Genomic DNA, 20,392 nt, shown 5'->3' on the forward strand with positions numbered 1-20,392 from the left:
TTGAGGACATTACAGTGCCACTGACACGGCCTGCAACGAAAACATGCGGTCTCTCCTTCACTGCAGCCGAGGTGAGTAAGACATTTAAACGTGTTAACCCTCGCAAGGCTGCAGGCCTAGACGGCATCCCCAGCCGCGCCCTCAGAGCATGCGCAGACCAGCTGGCCGGTGTGTTTACGGACATATTCAATCAATCCCTATACCAGTCTGCTGTTCCCACATGCTTCAAGAGGGCCACCATTGTTCCTGTTCCCAAGAAAGCTAAGGTAACTGAGCTAAACGACTACCGCCCCATAGCACTCACTTCCGTCATCATGAAGTGCTTTGAGAGACTAGTCAAGGACCATATCACCTCCACCCTACCTTACACCCTAGACCCACTCCAATTTGCTTACCGCCCAAATAGGTCCACAGACGATGCAATCTCAACCACACTGCACACTGCCGTAACCCATCTGGACAAGAGGAATACCTATGTGAGAATGCTGTTCATTGACTACAGCTCGGCATTCAACACCATAGTACCCTCCAAGCTCGTCATCAAGCTCGAGACCCTGGGTCTCGACCCCGCCCTGTGCAACTGGGTACTGGACTTCCTGACGGGCCGCCCCCAGGTGGTGAGGGTAGGCAACAACATCTCCTCCCCGCTGATCCTCAACACTGGGGCCCCGCAAGGGTGCGTTCTGAGCCCTCTCCTGTACTCCCTGTTCACCCACGACTGCGTGGCCACGCACGCCTCCAACTCAATCATCAAGTTTGCGGACGACACAACAGTGGTAGGCTTGATTACCAACAACGACGAGACGGCCTACAGGGAGGAGGTGAGGGCCCTCGGAGTGTGGTGTCAGGAAAATAACCTCACACTCAACGTCAACAAAACTAAGGAGATGATTGTGGACTTCAGGAAACAGCAGAGGGAACACCCCCCTATCCACATCGATGGAACAGTAGTGGAGAGGGTAGCAAGTTTTAAGTTCCTCGGCATACACATCACAGACAAACTGAATTGGTCCACTCACACAGACAGCATTGTGAAGAAGGCGCAGCAGCGCCTCTTCAACCTCAGGAGGCTGAAGAAATTCGGCTTGTCACCAAAAGCACTCACAAACTTCTACAGATGCACAATCGAGAGCATCCTGGCGGGCTGTATCACCGCCTGGTACAGCAACTGCTCCGCCCTCAACCGTAAGGCTCTCCAGAGGGTAGTGAGGTCTGCACAACGCATCACCGGGGGCAAACTACCTGCCCTCCAGGACACCTACACCACCCGATGTCACAGGAAGGCCATAAAGATCATCAAGGACATCAACCACCCAAGCCACTGCCTGTTCACCCCGCTATCATCCAGAAGGCGAGGTCAGTACAGGTGCATCAAAGCTGGGACCGAGAGAATGAAAAACAGCTTCTATCTCAAGGCCATCAGACTGTGAGTCAGACATTGAGTGGCTGCTGCCAACACACTGACACTGATTCAACTCCAGCCACTTTAATAATGGGAATTGATGGGAAATTATGTAAATATATCACTAGCCACTTTAAACAATGCTACCTTATATAATGTTACTTACCCTACATTATTCATCTCATAGGCATACGTATATACTGTACTCTATATCATCGACTGTATCCTTATGTAATACATGTATCACTAGCCACTTTAACTATGCCACTTTGTTTACATACTCATCTCATATGTATATACTGTACTCGATACCATCTACTGTATCTTGCATATGCTGCTCTGTACCATCACTCATTCATATATCCTTATGTACATATTCTTTATCCCCTTACACTGTGTACAAGACAGTAGTTTTGGATTTGCTAGTTAGATTACTTGTTGGTTATTACTGCATTGTCGGAACTAGAAGCACAAGCATTTCGCTACACTCGCATTAACATCTGCTAACCATGTGTATGTGACAAATAACATTTGATTTGATTTGATTTGATTCGGATTTTGATTTTTGTTTTAGATTCCGTCTCTCACAGTTGTAGTGTGACAGTGATAAAATGGCAGACCTCTACATGCTTGTAAGTAGGAAAACCTGTAAAATCGGCAGTGTATCAAATACTTGTTCTCCCCAATGTACCTTTTAGAAGTTGGGTACTAAGGCCGGGGGAGGGGTGTGTGTGTGTGTGTGTGTGTGTGTGTGTGTGGTGTGTGCGTGTCTCACCAGGCTGTGGTTCTGAAGCAGCTTGGAGGATCGGCCCAATGATGACTGGGAGGCCAGAGACTCAAACGACTTGATCCGATGGTCCGCCGAGTGACGGGTGCACACACTGTCCACTCCAATGTCTAGGGATAACACACACACACTGTCCACTCCAATGTCTAGGGATAACACACACACACACTGTCCACTCCAATGTCTAGGGATAACACACACACACTGTCCACTCCAATGTCTTGGGATAACACACACACACACACTGTCCACTCCAATGTCTAGGGATAACACACACACACACTGTCCACTCCAATGTCTAGGGATAACACACACACACACTGTCCACTCCAATGTCTAGGGATAACACACACACACACTGTCCACTCCAATGTCTAGGGATAACACACACACACACTGTCCACTCCAATGTCTAAGGATAACACACACACACACTGTCCACTCCAATGTCTAGGGATAACACACACACACACACACACACTGTCCACTCCAATGTCTAGGGATAACACACACACACTGTCCACTCCAATGTCTAGGGATAACACACACACACACTGTCCACTCCAATGTCTAGGGATAACACACACACACACTGTCCACTCCCATGTCTAGGGATAACACACACACACACACACTGTCCATTCCAATGTCTAGGGATAACACACACACACTGTCCACTCCAATGTCTAGGGATAACACACACACACACACACACACTTTCCACTCCAATGTCTAGGGATAACACACACACACACACACACACACACACACTGTCCACTCCAATGTCTAGGGATAACACACACACACACACACACACACACACACTGTCCACTCCACTGTCTAGGGATAACACACACACACACACTGTCCACTCCAATGTCTAGGGATAACACACACACACACTGTCCACTCCAATGTCTAGGGATAACACACACACACACTGTCCACTCCAATGTCTAGGGATAACACACACACACACTGTCCACTCCAATGTCTAAGGATAACACACACACACACTGTCCACTCCAATGTCTAGGGATAACACACACACACACACACACACACACACACACTGTCCACTCCAATGTCTAGGGATAACACACACACACTGTCCACTCCAATGTCTAGGGATAACACACACACACACTGTCCACTCCAATGTCTAGGGATAACACACACACACACTGTCCACTCCAATGTCTAGGGATAATACACACACACACACACTGTCCACTCCAATGTCTAGGGATAACACACACACACTGTCCACTCCAATGTCTAGGGATAACACACACACACACTGTCCACTCCAATGTCTAGGGATAACACACACACACTGTCCACTCCAATGTCTAGGGATAACACACACACACACACACTTTCCACTCCAATGTCTAGGGATAACACACACACACACACACACACACTGTCCACTCCAATGTCTAGGGATAACACACACACACACACACACACACTGTCCACTCCAATGTCTAGGGATAACACACACACACACTGTCCACTCCAATGTCTAGGGATAACACACACACACACTGTCCACTCCAATGTCTAGGGATAACACACACACACACTGTCCACTCCAATGTCTAGGGATAACACACACACACACACACACACACACACTGTCCACTCCAATGTCTAGGGATAACGGATAGAGCAGTTACACACACACACGCTGTCACTGTCCAATGTCTAGGGATAACGAATAGAGCAGTTACACACACACACACTGTCACTGTCCAATGTCTAGGGATAACACACACACACACACACACACACACACACACACACACACACACACACACACACACACACACACACACACACACACTGTCCACTCCAATGTCTAGGGATAACGAATAGAGCAGTTACACACACACTGTCACTGTCCACTGTCTAGGGATAACACACACACACACTGTCACTGCCCACTGTCTAGGGATAACGAATAGAGCAGTTACACACACACACACACACACACACACACGAGCACGCACGCACACACACACACACATATACACACAGACCTTCAGACTAGAGGTCGACCGATTACGATTTTTCAACGCCAGAACCGATTATTGGAGGACCAGTAAAAAAAAAATGTTATTTGTAATAATGACAATTACAACAATACTGAATGAACACTTATTTTAACTTAATATAATACATCAAGAAAATCAATTTAGCCTCAAATAAATAATGACATTTTGGTTTAAATAATGCAAAAACAAAGTGTTGGAGAAGAAAGTAAAAGTGCAATATGTGCCATGTAAAAAGGCTAACGTTTAAGTTCCTTGCTCATAACATGAGAACATATGAAAGCTGGTGGTTCCTTTTAACCTCTTGAAACTAGCGGGCACTATTTTCATTTTTGGAAAAATAACGTTCCCAAAGTAAACGGGCTATTTTGTCAGGACAAGATGCTAGAATATGCATATAATTGACAGCTTAGGATAGAAAACACTCTAAAGTTTCCAAAACTGTAAACATATTGTCTGTGAGTATAACAGAACTGATATTGCAGGCGAAAGCCTGAGAAAAATCCAATCAGGAAGGGACTCTAATTTAGAAAGCTCTGCGTTCCTATGTGTCCCTATTGAGCAGTGAATGAGATATCAACCAGATTCCTTTTTCTATGGCTTCCCTAATGTGTCTAGTGTCACAATACATAGTTTCAGGCTTTTATTTTGAAAAATTAGCCTGAACGACAACATTGCGTCAGTTGTCAGCTGGAGGCTCTCAGAGTGTTTTGTGCGTAAAAGACAAATTGTTTCTCTCTTTCCTACTAAGAAGCCACCGGTCCCGGTTGATATATTATCGAATAGATATTTGAAAAACACCTTGAGGATTGATTATAAAAAACGTTGCCATGTTTCTGTCGATATTATGGATCTAATTTGGAATATTTTTCGGCGTTGTCGTGACCGGTGGATTTCTCAACCAAACGTGAAGTACAAGTGTTTCGGCTATAAAAAATAATCTTTATGGGACAAAATGAACATTTGCTGTCTAACCGGGAGTCTCGTGAGTGAAAACATCCGAAGCTCATCAAAGGTAAACGATTTAATTTGATTGCTTTTCTGATTTTCGTGACCAAGCTGCCTGCTGCTAGCTAGGCATAATGCTATGCTAGGCTATCGATAAACTTACACAAATGCTTGTCTTGCTTTGGCTGTAAAGCATAATTTCAAAATCTGAGATGACAGGATGTTTAACAAAAGGCTAAGCTGTGTTTCAATATATTTCACTTGTGATACATGAATATGAATATTTTCTAGTAATATTTTTTGTTCGTTGCGTTATGCTAATTAGTGTCAGTTGATGACAATTCTCCCAGATCCGGGAGAGGGAGTTCCAAGATTAACATGAGTTTTTGGTTGTAGTTTTTATAGGAATTATAGGACTATTTCTCTCTATACCATTTGTATTTCATTAACCTTGCGTTGTCTCTGTTCTTATAGGCACTTTAGTATTGCCAGTGTAACAGTATAGCTTCCGTCTCTCTCCTCGCTCCTCCCTGGGCTCGAACCAGGAACACATCGACAACAGCCACCCTCGAAGCATCGTTACCCATGCAGAGCAAGGGGAACAACCACTCCAAATCTCAGAGTGAATGACGTTTAAAACGCTATTAGCTTGCACCCCGCTAACTAGCTAGCCATTTCACATCGGTTACACCAGTCTAATCTCGGGGGTTGATAGGCTTTAAGTCATAAACAGCCCTGTGCTTAAAGCATTGCGAAGAGCTGCTGGCAAAACGCACGAAAGTGCTGTTTGAATGAATGCTTACGAGCCTGCACAGAAATACGAGCCTTCGGTCATTAATATGGTCGAATCTGGAAACTATCATCTCGAAAACAAAAAGTTTATTCTTTCAGTAAAATACGGGAACCGTTCTGTATTTTATCTAACGGGTGGCATCCATAAGTCTAAATATTCCTGTTACGTTGCACAACCTTCAATGTTATGTCATAATTATGTACAATTCTGGCAAATTAGGCGGCCCAAACTGTTGCATATACACTGACTCTGCATGCAATGAACACAAGAGAAGTGACACAATTTCACCTGGTTGTCACGTTCTGACCTTAGTTCCTTTGTTATGTCTTTGTTTTAGGTTGGTCAGGGCGTGAGTTGGGGTGGGTAGTCTATGTTCTTTTTTCTATGTGTTTGTTGTCTCTGATTGAGAATCATACTTAGGTAGCCTTTTCCCACCTGTGATTTGTGGGTGATTGTTTTCTGTTTTGTGTCTTCACCAGACAGGACTGTTTCGTGGTCGTTTCGTTCTTTCACTTAGCTGTTTTGTTATTCAGTGTTCAGCTGCGCATTGGTCCGATCTTGACTACTTCCTCAGATGACGAGGAGAAGCGTTACAGAATCACCCACCAACCAAGGACCAAGCAGCGTGGTATCGGGCAGCAGCGATCTCCGGGCTCATGGACATGGGAGGAGATTTTGGACGGAGAGGGACCCTGGGCACAGGCTGGGGAATATCGCCGCCCCAAGGCAGAGATAGAGGCTGCGAAAGCTGAGCGGCAGCGATATGAGGAGGTAGCACGGCAGCACGAGAGGCAGCCCCCAATTTTTTGGGGGGGCGGCACACGCGGAGTTTGGCAGAGTCAGATTGGAGACCTGAGCCCACTCCTCGTGCTTACCGTAAGAAGCGCAGTACTGGTCAGGAACCGTGTTATGCGGTCAAGTACACGGTGTCGCCAGTACGCGCTCATAGTGGGCTATAGACCAGCTCCCCGCAAGTGCCAAGTGAGAGTGGGCATCCAGCCAGGGCGTTTTGTGCCAGTCCAGCGTGTTTGGTCTCCGGTACGCCGTTTCGGCCCGTTTCCTGCGCCGGCCCTGCGTGCTGTGTCTCCGAGGCGCTGGGAGGGTGCAGTGCGTTCTATGCCTGTGCTCTGACCTTGCCGGGCAAATGTGGGTATAAAGGGAGAGGTGCGAGTGGCATGCACTTAGATCTCCAGTATTCACCCACAGCCCGGTCCATCCGGTGCCTCCTGTAGGTCTCCCCAGCCTGGTGGGTCCTGTGGCAGCCCCACACAACAGGCTGTCTCTCCGTCTCCTCCCTCCAGAGCCGCCCGCCAGTCAAGAGCTGCCAGAGCCGCACGTCAGTCAGGAGCAGCCACATTGGAGCAACGAGACTCCTTTTTCATGAATACGTACCGCATCGATTATATGCAACGCAGGACACGCTAGATAAACTAGTAATATCATGAACCATGTGTAGTTAACTAGTGATTATGATTGATTGATTGATTTTTCTAAGATAAGTTTAATGCTAGCTAGCAACTTACCTTGACTTACTGCAGGCTCCTCGTGGAGTTCAATGTAAAGCAGGTGGTTAGAGCGTTGGACTAGTTAACTGTAAGGTTGCAAGATTGAATCCCCGAGCTGACAAGGTAAAAATCTGTCGTTCTGCCCCTGATCAAGGCAGTTAACCCACCGTTCCTAGGCCGTCATTGAAAATAAGAATGTGTTCTTAACTTAAATAAATACAACAATTTAAAAAATCTGCAAAATCGGCGTCCAAAGATTTCCGATTGTTATGAAAACTCGATTAATCGGTCGACCTCTACTTCAGACTAACCTGCAGTCACTTTGTTCAGAGCCACCAGACTGCTGAGTATCTTGGAGAAGTTCAGTCCTAGGAGCAGATCACTGGGCTCAAACGGCTAGGGGACAAGAGAAAGAATGGTCAGTGTGTGTGTGTGTGTGGGTGTGTGTGTGTGTGTGTGTGTGTGTGTGTGTGTGTGTGTACATCATTCCTGTGTGTGACATGGTGTTAGAGCCCAAGCTAAAATACGTGGAGACATGCCAAAAAGTCAGCGGAAAACCCATTTCCCCAAATACTGGAGCTGGGTCACTGCCTGCCAAGCCCACCAATAAAAGTCACTAACACAGCAGTTAGGACAATAACCCAGCAGCATACAGACAGCTCTCTTCACAAATGACTGTCAACTACTGTCAAGGGTAGTGTGTACTGAGGAAAGTGGCAGGCGAGCACAAGAAGAGGTAGTTGACTGGAGTTGATAGATTGGAGTTACTGGGCCTGTGGAGTGATTGTGAATACTGTAGTTTTATTTTCTCCCTGTGCATCATTCTCACCCTTTCCCTCCCTCCCTCCATCTCTACCTCCCTCCCTCCCTCCTTCCATCTCTACCTCCATCCCTCCATCTCTACCTCCCTCCCTCCATCTCTCCTCCCTCCATCTCTACCCCTTCCCTCCATCTCTACCTCCCTCCCTCCATCTATACCTCCCTCCATCTCTCCCTCCCTCCATCTCTACCTCCCTCCCTCCATCTCTACCTCCCTCCATCTCTACTTCCCTCCATCTCTACCTCCCTCCCTCCATCTCTACCTCCCTCCCTCCATCTCTACCTCCCTCCCTCCATCTCTACCTCCCTCCCTCCATCTCTCCCTCCCTCCATCTCTACCTCCCTCCATCTCTACCCCTTCCCTCCATCTCTACCTCCCTCCCTCCATCTCTACCTCCCTCCATCTCTACCTCCCTCCCTCCATCTCTACCTCCCTCCCTCCATCTCTAACTCCCTCCATCTCTACCTCCCTACCTCCCTACTCCCTCCCTCCATCTCTACCTCCCTCTATCTCTACCCCCTCCCTCCATCTCTACCTCCCTCCATCTCTACCCCCCTCCCTCCATCTCTAGCTCCCTCCCTCCATCCATCTCTACCTCCCTTCCTCAGGCAGTTAACCCACTGTTCCTAGGCCATCATTGAAAATAAGAATTTGTTCTTAACTGACTTGCCTAGTTAAATATAGGTTAAAACAAAAACAACAAAAACATCTCGACCCCCCCTCTCTCTACCTCTCTCCCTCCATTTCTATCATCCTATCTCTACCTCCATCTCTCCCTCTCTACCATCCTCTATCTCTCCCATCCATAATTTCTCCATCTCTCCCTCTCTACCATCCATCATCTCTCCCATCCTCCCTCCATCTCTCCCTCTAGCTCCATCTCTCCCATCCTCCCTCCATCTCTCCCTCTAGCTCCATCTCTTCCATCCTCCCTCTGTCTCCATCTCATACAGAGGTTTAGGACATGCAGAAAAAAGTGAAAGTGACATCACATTAAAAGTGACATCACAATGTGATCTATGCTCCAAAGTGGTTCATGAAACAACATGTTGACCGTTAGGGTTTAATAAGAACTGGAAGCCTAAGGACTAGATTCTCCGTGGCCCTCCCTTCCTGCCTTACGGAAGGCAATCCCAGACCTGACATGGTAGATGAAGGCAGGGTCCCACTACATGGCTTTCACTTATCCAGAATATCACATCCGATCAGTGACCACTCCAAGGGAGAGAGGAAGTTCCTCTCCTCCTCCTCCTCTCCTCCCATCCTCCTACTCTCATCTCCTCTCCTCCTACTGTCCTCCCATCCTCCTACTCTCATCTCTCCTCCTCTCCTCTCCTCTCCTCCTACTCTCATCTCCTCTCCTCCTACTGTCCTCCTCTTCTCCTACTCTCCTCCCAACCTTCTACTCTCATCTCCTCTCCTCCTATTCTCATCTCCTCTCCTCCTACTCTCATATCGACCTACTCTCCTCCCATCCTCCTACTCTCATCTCCTCTCCTCCTACTCTCATCTCCTCTCCTCCTCTCCTCCCAGCCTCCTACTCTCATCTCCTCTCCTCCTACTCTCCTCTCCTACTCTCCTCCCATCCTCCTACTCTCATCTCCTCTCCTCCTACCTTCATCTCCTCTCCTCCTACTCTCATCTCCTCTCCTCCTACTCTCATCTCCTCCTCTCCTCCCATCCTCCTACTCTCATCTCCTCTCCTCCTACCTTCATCTCCTCTCCTCCTCTCATCTCCTCTCCTCCTACTCTCATCTCCTCCTCTCCTCCCATCCTCCTACTCTCATCTCCTCTCCTCCTTACCTTCATCTCCTCTCCTCCTACTCTCATCTCCTCTCCTACTCTCATCTCCTCTCCTCCCATCCTCCTACTCTCATCTCCTCTCCTCCTACCTTCATCTCCTCTCCTCCTCTCATCTCCTCTCCTCCTACTCTCATCTCCTCCTCTCCTCCCATCCTCCTACTCTCATCTCCTCTCCTCCTTACCTTCATCTCCTCTCCTCCTACTCTCATCTCCTCTCCTCCTACTCTCATCTCCTCTCCTCCCATCCTCCTACTCTCATCTCCCATCCTCCTACTCTCATCTCCTCTTCTTCTACTTTCATCTCCTTCTACTCTCATCTCCTTCTCCACTCCTCCCACTCTCCTCCACTCCTCCCATCTCCTTCCCTACTCTCCTCCCCTCGCTTAAGCAGCTTATAGGGAAACATGGTTACAGTATGAGGGCTGCTGTGAGGAGTTCCATGTCTGCCTGTCTGAAGGAGGGGACAAGTGCACACCTGGGAGGCTCATCACAGAAACATCCCAGGACTCAGAGGAGTGAGACAAGCAGTCCGTTTGGAATCAGTCCAACCTCAAACATGCATGTTTATGTACTCGACCAGTGTTCCTCAATCCTGGTCCCGGGGGCCCTAAAGGTCGCACATTTTACTTTTTGCCCTAGCTCTTAGACACTTGATTCAAGCCTTTGATGATTGGAATCAGGTGTGTTAGTGCTAGGGCAAAAAGCGAAATTGTATCAGGACCAGCATTGAGAAATGCTTAGCATCTCTATTCCAGTGTTGTTCTGTCTCAATGTATGCAGTCATAACGCATCAGTGATAAGCCAAATCAAATGATAACTTTTCTAAATCAATAAAACCTATTCCAAAAGGAGTGCCTTGGTCTCTAGGCAAGGGATGGATGTGCTGGTAAATTGAAGATAGCCATTCTATTGCACTGATGATCATTAGAAAAGTGTTATCTGAGGAGAGAAGAATTTGTATTGACATTCAACACCAAGCACAAGTAAACCATTAACAAAAATGATATTAGCCCCCTGTATTCCACAGTGCCCTCTCTCTCTCCCTCTCTCTCTCTCCCTCTCTCTCTCTCTCTCTCTCTCTCTCTCTCTCTCTCTCTCTCTCTCTCTCTCTCATTCTTTCCCTCTCCTCCTGCAGTGTTAATGGGGAGAGTCAGCGGTGAAGATGAACACTGAGCGGTTTTGTCCAGACTGGGGGGTTCAATGACTCCTCTATGCAATGACACAGTACCAAACTCTCTCTCTGTGTGTGTGTGTGTGTGTGTGTGTGTGTGTGTGTGTGTGTGTGTGTGTGTGTGTGTGTGTGTGTGTGTGTGTGTGTGTGTGTGTGCGTGTGTCCTCAGCTCACTCTAGATAAGCTTTAAGCCCCCGAGTGGTGCAGCGGTCTAAGGCACTGCATCTCAGTGCTAGAGGCATCACTACAGACCCTGGTTCAGTCCCGGGCTGTATCACAACCGGCCGTGATCGGGAGTCCTATGGGGCGGCGCACAATTGGCCCAGCATTGTCCGGGTTTGGGGAGGGTTTGGCCGGGGGGGCTTTACAAGTAGGCCGTCATTGTAATTAAGAATTTGTTCTTAACTGAGTTGGCTGGTTAAATAAAGGTTAAATAAAAATAATTGTCCTCAAACCACAGATTTAGCATCCGATCGTTCAACCCTAATCATTATTGTCAAAGTCTCTGTGATATAATTGACAGCATTGGGTGCTGATGTACGAAAAAAAATACCAAAACATCCCAATAACAACTAATGAGGGAGAATGAAGACTTCCTATGTGGGACAATAGATAGTGAGTTTGAAGACCACACATTCTGACAACAACTAGGATTTATTCATATGCATAATTCTCGCTTGCGGGTATCAAAATCAAGAATGGGGGACAAAAGAGCAACGCCACGCACTATTGGGACAGAAAGACAACCATTTACATAATGTCAAGGCATCAGTCTGATAGCCCGATTATCAAAATGTATCACATAACTACAAACTATCTGTACTTGAAGCCTACTTACAAGAATGTTACCTTGACTGTTAATGTTTTAAAGGATGGCGTCAGAGAAATGCAAAATTATTGTTACATTTTTACGATCGTGGATGGGTCATTTCATTGCAGGCGACAAACAAGGCAGCTTCACACCCGGCAGTGTGTGATTGTTCAAGGCTCGCAGTCCAGCCTCCCCCACTTTGTCTTTGTCTCACACTGGATATTAAATAACATTTAACGTAATTTCTGTCGCATATCTTTCGTATTAATGTTGTGTTTGTGGGGTTATTTTACGGATAACTTACCTCGACGCGAAACGAAGTGCAACCTTTGAGAAACTCCTTTATGTTGCTCAAGCGGTCGCCGTCGTTCTTCGGTTCTTGGTAGATCTGGGAGAACAGAAATGCACATGAGAAACACGAATTTCGATATTTATTTTTTTATTATTCTATTTGAAGCTCTAGAGTCTTGAGCGCTTTTTGATTTGGATGAGAAGCCCACATTCCCTCTTCTTGGCTTGCTTCTACAATAGGCCAGCTGCAAAATACAAATCCTCTAGCAGGGAAGAAGGCATTGGATTGAGAGAAATTACGTTGGCGAATGGGAGCTCAGTGAGCTTTCAACAACACAACAGCATGAGTGAGGGGGTGACGCTGGCGACTCCTCTGTGAACATAGAGGCGGAATGGATCAAATGTGTCTCTCCCACCAACAACAAAACAGCCTATAAAATAACGAGTGGGAAATAAATAGGTGAAACTAACCACACTGCCCATGTGAATGGATGTAATACAGCCTATGAATCTTGAATTAGATCTGACGTCACACTTTATCTCCCAGTCTATAACCATATGGCTACATGAACTGCCATGAGATATAATCCCAAACAAAATATAGCACTGCTGAAACATTGGAAGTATAGATCTAATACCAGAGTGTTGACCTAGGCCTGTAACAGTCTAGTCCATGCAGTTACAGAATATAATAGTATACAAATGAATATAATATAACAGAACAGAATAGAATATAACCAAACAGAATAGAATAGATTATAACCAAACAGAACAGAATAGATTATAAACAAACAGAATAGAATAGATTATAAACAAACAGAATAGAATAGATTATAACCAAATAGAATAGAATAGATTATAACCAAACAGAACAGAACAGATTATAACCAAACAGAATAGATTATAACCAAACAGAATAGAATAGAATATAACATAATATAATAGATTATAACCAAACAGAACAGAATAGATTATAACCAAACAGAATAGAATAGATTATAACCAAACAGAACAGAATAGAATAGAATATAACATAATATAATAGATTATAACCAAACAGAACAGAATAGATTATAACCAAACAGAATAGAATAGATTATAACCAAACAGAACAGAATATAACCTAACAGAACAGAATAGATTATAACCAAACAGAACAGAATAGATTATAACCAAACAGAATAGAATATAACCAAACAGAATAGAATAGTGTCACGTTCTGACCTTTATTTCCTTTGTTTTGTCGTTATTTAGTATGGTCAGGGCGTGAGTTGGGGTGGGCAGTCTATGTTTGTTTTGCTATGATTTTGTGATTTCTATGTTTCGGCCTAGTATGGTTCTCAATCAGAGGCAGGTGTCATTAGTTGTCTCTGATTGAGAATCATACTTAGGTAGCCTGGGTTTCACTGTGTGTTTGTGGGTGAGTGTCTATGTTAGTTGCTTGTGTTCAGCACAGTTCGTATGATAGCTTCACGGTCGTTATTTGTTTATTGTTTTTGTACAGTTTATTTTGTGTTTTTTGTCATCTATTAAATGATGCATTCACACCACGCTGCGCTTTGGTCCGCTTCTTACGACGATCGTGACAAATAGATTATCACCAAACAGAATAGATTATAACCAAACAGAACAGAATAGATTATAATATAACCAAACAAAACAGAATAGATTATAACCAAACAGAACAGAATAGATTATAATATATAAACTGTCACGCCCTGACCTGAGTATTCTTTGTTTTCTTCATTGTTTTGGTTAGGTCAGGGAGTGACATGGGTGATGTATGTGTTTTTGTACTGTCTAGGGGGTTTGTAGGTTTATGGGGTTGTTTATCATCTAGGTGTTTATGTATGTCTATGGTTGCCTAGATTGATTCTCAATTAGAGGCAGGTGTTTATCGTTGTCTTTGATTGGGAACGATATTTAGGCAGCCATCCTCTTTGGGTATTATGTGGGTTATTGTCTGTGTTATGTTGCACGTTAGCGCAGTGTTTTGGTAACAGTCACGGTCGTTTTGTTTAAGCCAGGATCTGCCAGGGCCGCCAGTCTGCCAGGATCTGCCAGGATCTGCCAGGGCCGCCAGTCAGCCAGGATCTGCCAGGGCCGCCAGTCAGCCAGGATCTGCCAGTGCTGCCAGTCTCCCAGGATCTGCCAGAGCCGTCAACCGTCCTGAGCTGCCCCTCAGTCCTGAGCTGCCCCTCAGTCCGGAGGAGTTGGTTTAGTCCAGTAGGGCCCTTTAGTAGGGTTGCCAATCCTAGGTCGGCAGCGAGGGTCGCCGTTCCTAGGAAGAGACTAAAGCGGACAAAGACTATGGTGGAGTGGGGTCCACGTTCCGCGCCAGAGCCGCCACTGTGGACAGACGCCCACCCAGACCCTCCCCTATGGATTTAGGTGTGCAGCCGGGAGTCCGCACCTTTGGAGGGGGGTACTGTCAAGCCCTGGCCTTAGTTATCTTTGTTTTCTTTATTTTGGTTAGGTCAGGGTGTGACATGGGGGATTTATGTGTTTCGTTTGGTCTAGGGTTTTTTATGTTTATGGGGCTGTTTCCTTTCTAGGTAGTTTGTAGGTCTATGGTTGCCTAGATTGGTTCTCAATTAGAGGCAGCTGTCTTTGTTGTATCTGATTGGGAACCATATTTAGGCAACCGTATTCTGTGGGTACTTGTCTTCTGTCTTTGTGTCATTGTACCGGATAGGACTGTTTCAGTTTTCACATTTGTTGTTTTGTATTTTGTAGTGTTCTCGTGTAATGTCTTTATTAAACATGTTGAACTCTAACCACGCTGCATTTTGGTCCTCTCCTTCAGCGGAAGAAAGCCATTACACAGGGAGAGTGCCAGAGCCTGCATGGGATTCTTTGGAACAGTGTGAGGAGGGATACAGGAGAATGGAGGAACGGCGCAGATATAAGGGTACACGGCTAGCACGGAAGCCCGAGAGGCAGCCCCAATACATTTTTGGGTGGGGCACACGAGGAGATTGGTTAAGTCAGGTAGGAGACCTGAGCCAACTCCAGGACAGAGGAGCCTCTTAAAGAAGTTACAGGTCTGCAAGCCAGAAATCTTGTTTCCACCATAATTTGCTAATTAAAAATCCTACAATGTGATTTTCTGGATTTTTTTTCTAATTTTGGCTGTCATAGTTGAAGTGTACCTATGATAAATTACAGGCCTCATCTTTTTAAGTGGGAGAACTTGCACAATTGGTTTCTGACTAAATACTTTTTTGCCCCACTGTTTTTTGTACTGTCTAGGGGTTTTGTAGGCTTGTGGGGTTCATCTAGGTGTTTATATAGGTTTATGGTTGCCTAGATTGGTTCTCAATTAGAGGCAGGTGTTTATCGTTATCTTTGATTGGGAACCATATTTAGGCAGCCATCTTCTCTGTATTTCGTGGGTTATTGTCTTATGTTGCACGTTAGCGCAGTGGTTCGTTAGCAGTCACGTTCATATCGTTTTGTTTTGTTTCAGTGTTCTTCCTTCAATAAAGAATGTATTCTAACCACGCTGCGCTTTGGTCTACTCCATGACAATAACCAAACAGAATAGATTACAATGTAACCAAACAGAATAGAATATAACCGACTAAATTATAACCAAACAGATTATAACTGAACAGAATATAAGAAAGTACATGTTTTCCTAGAGGGTGGACTTAACAATAACACATGGGACTTGTATAGCTATTTTCAAGGACCCAAAGTTGCTTTACAATTATAGAAATGAAAAAGAAAAGAGTCAAAACATAACATCAGACTAAACAAGACATGAATAAAGAGGGGTGGGCTCAACAAAGGGACATAGTAGGTATCTGTATGGGGAGGGGTGTATTGGGATTTGGATAGCACCCAGTTTAGGGTAAGTGTTAGGTGCTACTTTCACTCACTGATATTTTAACCCTCCTTTGTACCTGTGACCAATACCTCATCAGGATAAGGTGATAAAGGTGTGTCTCTCTCCCAGATGTGGCCACTGTCCAGACAGCACTAGGCTAGTCTGTCAGAGCCATTTGGTTGCCAAGGGAACGCCCAACCTGTCCAATCCGTCTAAAAAGCTATACAGTACAAGGCTTTACTGAGTGGAGGTTTTGGTGTTGATAGACATTACAAATACGGCACTGTTGCTTTAAGTGTGGAGAGGGTCCCTGTCTGTGCGCTTTTGCTTTCAATGTAGGCCGCTTTTGTGGTTTGTCTACCCTCATCTCCAGCTGTTGATCCGGGTCATATGTGTCCCTGGCAAACATACATATAACTAGGCCATAGACTAGAGGCCTTTAGATAATGTATATTAACGTGATGCGCTTTGGATTCCAATCTCACAACGCATCTGTAGCCTCTGTGTCCTTTTCTGGTGTCTGTCCTACCCCCCTAAAGAATCCACAGGCTACACCACTCCCAAACCATAGAGTTCGTGGAAATAATACTTAGTTTGTAAAAAAAAAAAAAAAACGTTTGTTTTAAGAATCTACAAAGGGTACTGATAAATTGCGCAAAGAAGAGATGACAAGCATCGGCCACAGCGAACGGTCTGCTCTGTCTGTCTGTAGGTCCTATAGCTTATCACACGCGTAAGACTACTGACATATGTGCATCATTTGGTACTGTTTTTAGGGACAATAATCCACGTTCTCGTGACCCACAAAATAATCTCTTCATGGACCAGTTGGCACAGAAAAGCGAGGTGATGAACCGCGTCATGTCACTTTCGCGGAGGCATAGACGCGACGATGACGGGAAGACAAACGGCAGTTTTGCCCTTACTTTGTCAGTGGAGCCCGGGCTCAGTCTCTCCAGCAGTCTGCACAAGACAACCCCATCTTTGAGGGAGGTCTGGAGAAATGCCTCGGGATCCGAAATGTTCTTTTTCGGCGATTCCAGTACCCCCAGTGTGATCAGCCAAGTGACCGTCTGCTCTGCCGAATTCATGGCCCCAGTCGCGGTGAAAAATACAACGAAGCAGTGTGTTTTTTTTCTTGCTATTTCAATATCTACCCCTGGTACACAATCATCCCGGACATTAAAACAAAAACATTATCCTTTCATACATGCGAGCTTTGAGGGGGACGGCCACAACGAAAGATCTCTCCTTCCTTTCCCTTCTCCTCTATCGGGTGGATGCAGGTGACTCTGGGTTTGTGGAAATCCAGCGGGTCTGCTTTTCCCTCATCTGTGTTTGGTCTTTTTTTTTGTTCTCCAACTTGGCAAGCTGTCAGATGCAGTTCACTGTGATGCGTTCGAGCAGCAGACTGCATGCATAGTGCTACATGCGTATCGCTGCCGCCAGCACAGCCACTCATCCGGCAGCGAATGACATTTCAGCAAGAAGGACACAAGCAGTCCAACCAGTTCTGTGACATGAGTACCTCTGCATGGCTTTGCATAGCCCCAGCATAATCCCTTTATCACAGTGTAGATGTAACTGTTTTGCTTCAGTCCCTCCCCTTGCCCCAACCTAGGCTTGAACCAGGGAGGACCCTCTGAACACATCAACAACTGTCACCCATGAAGCATCATTACCAGGACTAGTTAGACTGGACTAGTTAGACTGACAATAAATATAAACAAATCCCCATGAAGACCATTAACATGTCCATTTGACCTGTCTACTAAACTAAAGCATTTGACCTGTCTACTAAACTAAAGCCATTTGACCTGTCTACTAAACTAAAGCCATTTGACCTGTCTACTAAACTAAAGCCATTTGACCTGTCTACTAAACTAAAGCCATTTGACCTGTCTACTAAACTAAAGCCATTTGACCTGTCTACTAAACTAAAGCCATTTGACCCGTCTACTAAACTAAAGCATTTGACCCGTCTACTAAACTAAAGCCATTTGACCTGTCTACTAAACTAAAGCCATTTGACCTGTCTACTAAACTAAAGCCATTTGACCCGTCTACTAAACTAAAGCATTTGACCTGTCTACTAAACTAAAGCCATTTGACCTGTCTACTAAACTAAAGCCATTTGACCTGACTACTAAACTAAAGCCATTTGACCTGTCTACTAAACTAAAGCCATTTGAACTGTCTACTAAACTAAAGCATTTGACCTGTCTACTAAACTAAAGCCATTTGACCTGACTACTAAACTAAAGCCATTTGACCTGTCTACTAAACTAAAGCCATTTGAACTGTCTACTAAACTAAAGCATTTGACCTGTCTACTAAACTAAAGCCATTTGACCTGTCTACTAAACTAAAGCCATTTGAACTGTCTACTAAACTAAAGCATTTGACCTGTCTACTAAACTAAAGCCATTTGACCCGTCTACTAAACTAAAGCCATTTGACCTGTCTACTAAACTAAAGCCATTTGACCCGTCTACTAAACTAAAGCCATTTGACCTGTCTACTAAACTAAAGCCATTTGAACTGTCTACTAAACTAAAGCATTTGACCTGTCTACTAAACTAAAGCATTTGACCTGTCTACTAAACTAAAGCATTTGACCTGTCTACTAAACTAAAGCCATTTGACCTGTCTACTAAACTAAAGCCATTTGAACTGTCTACTAAACTAAAGCCATTTGACCCGTCTACTAAACTAAAGCATTTGACCTGTCTACTAAACTAAAGCCATTTGACCTGTCTACTAAACTAAAGCCATTTGACCTGTCTACTAAACTAAAGCCATTTGACCCGTCTACTAAACTAAAGCATTTGACCTGTCTACTAAACTAAAGAATTTTACCTGACTACTAAACTAAAGCATTTGACCTGTCTACTAAACTAAAGCCATTTGACCTGTCTACTAAACTAAAGCATTTGAACTGTCTACTAAACTAACGCCAGTTGGTTGACCCGTCTACTAAACTAAAGCATTTGACCTGTCTACTAAACTAAAGCCATTTGACCTGACTACTAAACTAAAGCCATTTGACCTGACTACTAAACTAAATCCATTGACAGAATCTCCTATCCCAGTAGCCTAGTTGGAGAGCAGTGGTTGGACACTCATGCAGTTCATAGTTTGGCCACTAGGTTGTGCTCATAGAGCATGCAAGTGTCCTCCCTCTCTATCTGCCGTGTAGTGAAACCAAATAATTTGTGTAACCAACTATACCCAGGCCAGTGGCAGACTGTAGGCTATACAGCATGCTATTTCAAACAAAACCACTCATGGCAATGTGTAAACGGAACCCAACCAGTAGTAACTACAAAAGTCACACCAATAAGGCCTATCAGGTAATGCCCCTTAAAACATTAATCCTGCCGTAATCCATTTACCACAGTCAACATAATGGTTACAGTGGCATGGAGTTAGGCCTAATGCCGTTAAACATGATGTGTTATGTGGTAAATTAGGCTGTCACTGAAAGTGCCACTCCCTGAATATGTTGTATAGCACAACAGGTTCACTATGTGCCTATCTATCTATCTATCTATCTATCTATCTATCTATCTATCTATCTATCTATCTATCTATCTATCTATCTATCTATCTATCTATCTATCTATCTAAGTATCTATCTATCTATGTATCTATCTTTCTCTTGCTCAATCTATCTATGTATCTATCTATGTATCTCTCTTTCTCTCGCTCAATATCTCTCTTTATCTCTATCAGATTGCCTACCTGGAGGAATCTGGAATCCCTGAGGGTCTCCATGGATACCACTGGAAACTGTAGTAGTCCGTAGATCTCTCTGGAGAACTGTGTGTGTGTGTGTGTGTGTGTGCGTGTGCGTGTGCGTGTGTGTGTGTGTGTGGTGAGGAAGTTGTACTTCTAAGGCCCAGGTGCTTATCATGGTGTCTAAACAGGCATTGTCGAGGGACACCCCAGAGCCCTAAGGTCCTGTCACCACCAGCCTGTTACTAAGGCTGCTACTGTGGGGACTGTCCCAGGTCTCTCTCTCTACTTACATCTCTCTATTACTCTCTTTCTTTCCCTCCATCTCTTTCTCACTCCCTCTGCTCCGCTTTTCTAATTTCCTCTGTGCCAGTCAGATTTTTGCAAAATGTGTTTTTCTCTAAAGTAACATCCCACTGGGCACAAACTGGTTG

General features: G+C 44.9%; 1 protein-coding gene across 2 annotated transcripts in view; it reads right to left on the reverse strand.

The window, feature by feature from the left end:
* The window catches only part of LOC110520531 (rho guanine nucleotide exchange factor 7-like), a 51,281-nt gene extending 33,553 nt beyond the window's left edge, over window positions 1-17,728 (reverse strand). Inside the window, exons 1-4 of one of the 2 annotated variants that reach the window (XM_036975092.1) lie at window positions 17,147-17,728; window positions 12,402-12,485; window positions 7,804-7,888; window positions 2,178-2,299 (exon numbers count right to left, since the gene is read on the reverse strand). In XM_036975092.1, coding sequence (XP_036830987.1) covers window positions 2,178-2,299; window positions 7,804-7,888; window positions 12,402-12,485; window positions 17,147-17,311 — 456 coding nt within the window. In that variant the 5' untranslated portion in view covers window positions 17,312-17,728. Of the gene's footprint in view, window positions 1-2,177; window positions 2,300-7,803; window positions 7,889-12,401; window positions 12,971-17,146 lie in introns of those variants that run through there. The other variant, XM_036975091.1, reaches the window with a different exon arrangement.
* Window positions 17,729-20,392: the final 2,664 nt, after the last annotated feature.

The sequence above is a fragment of the Oncorhynchus mykiss genome, chromosome 3 (genome assembly GCF_013265735.2).
Source record: "Oncorhynchus mykiss isolate Arlee chromosome 3, USDA_OmykA_1.1, whole genome shotgun sequence".
NCBI classification, from domain to species: domain Eukaryota; kingdom Metazoa; phylum Chordata; class Actinopteri; order Salmoniformes; family Salmonidae; genus Oncorhynchus; species Oncorhynchus mykiss.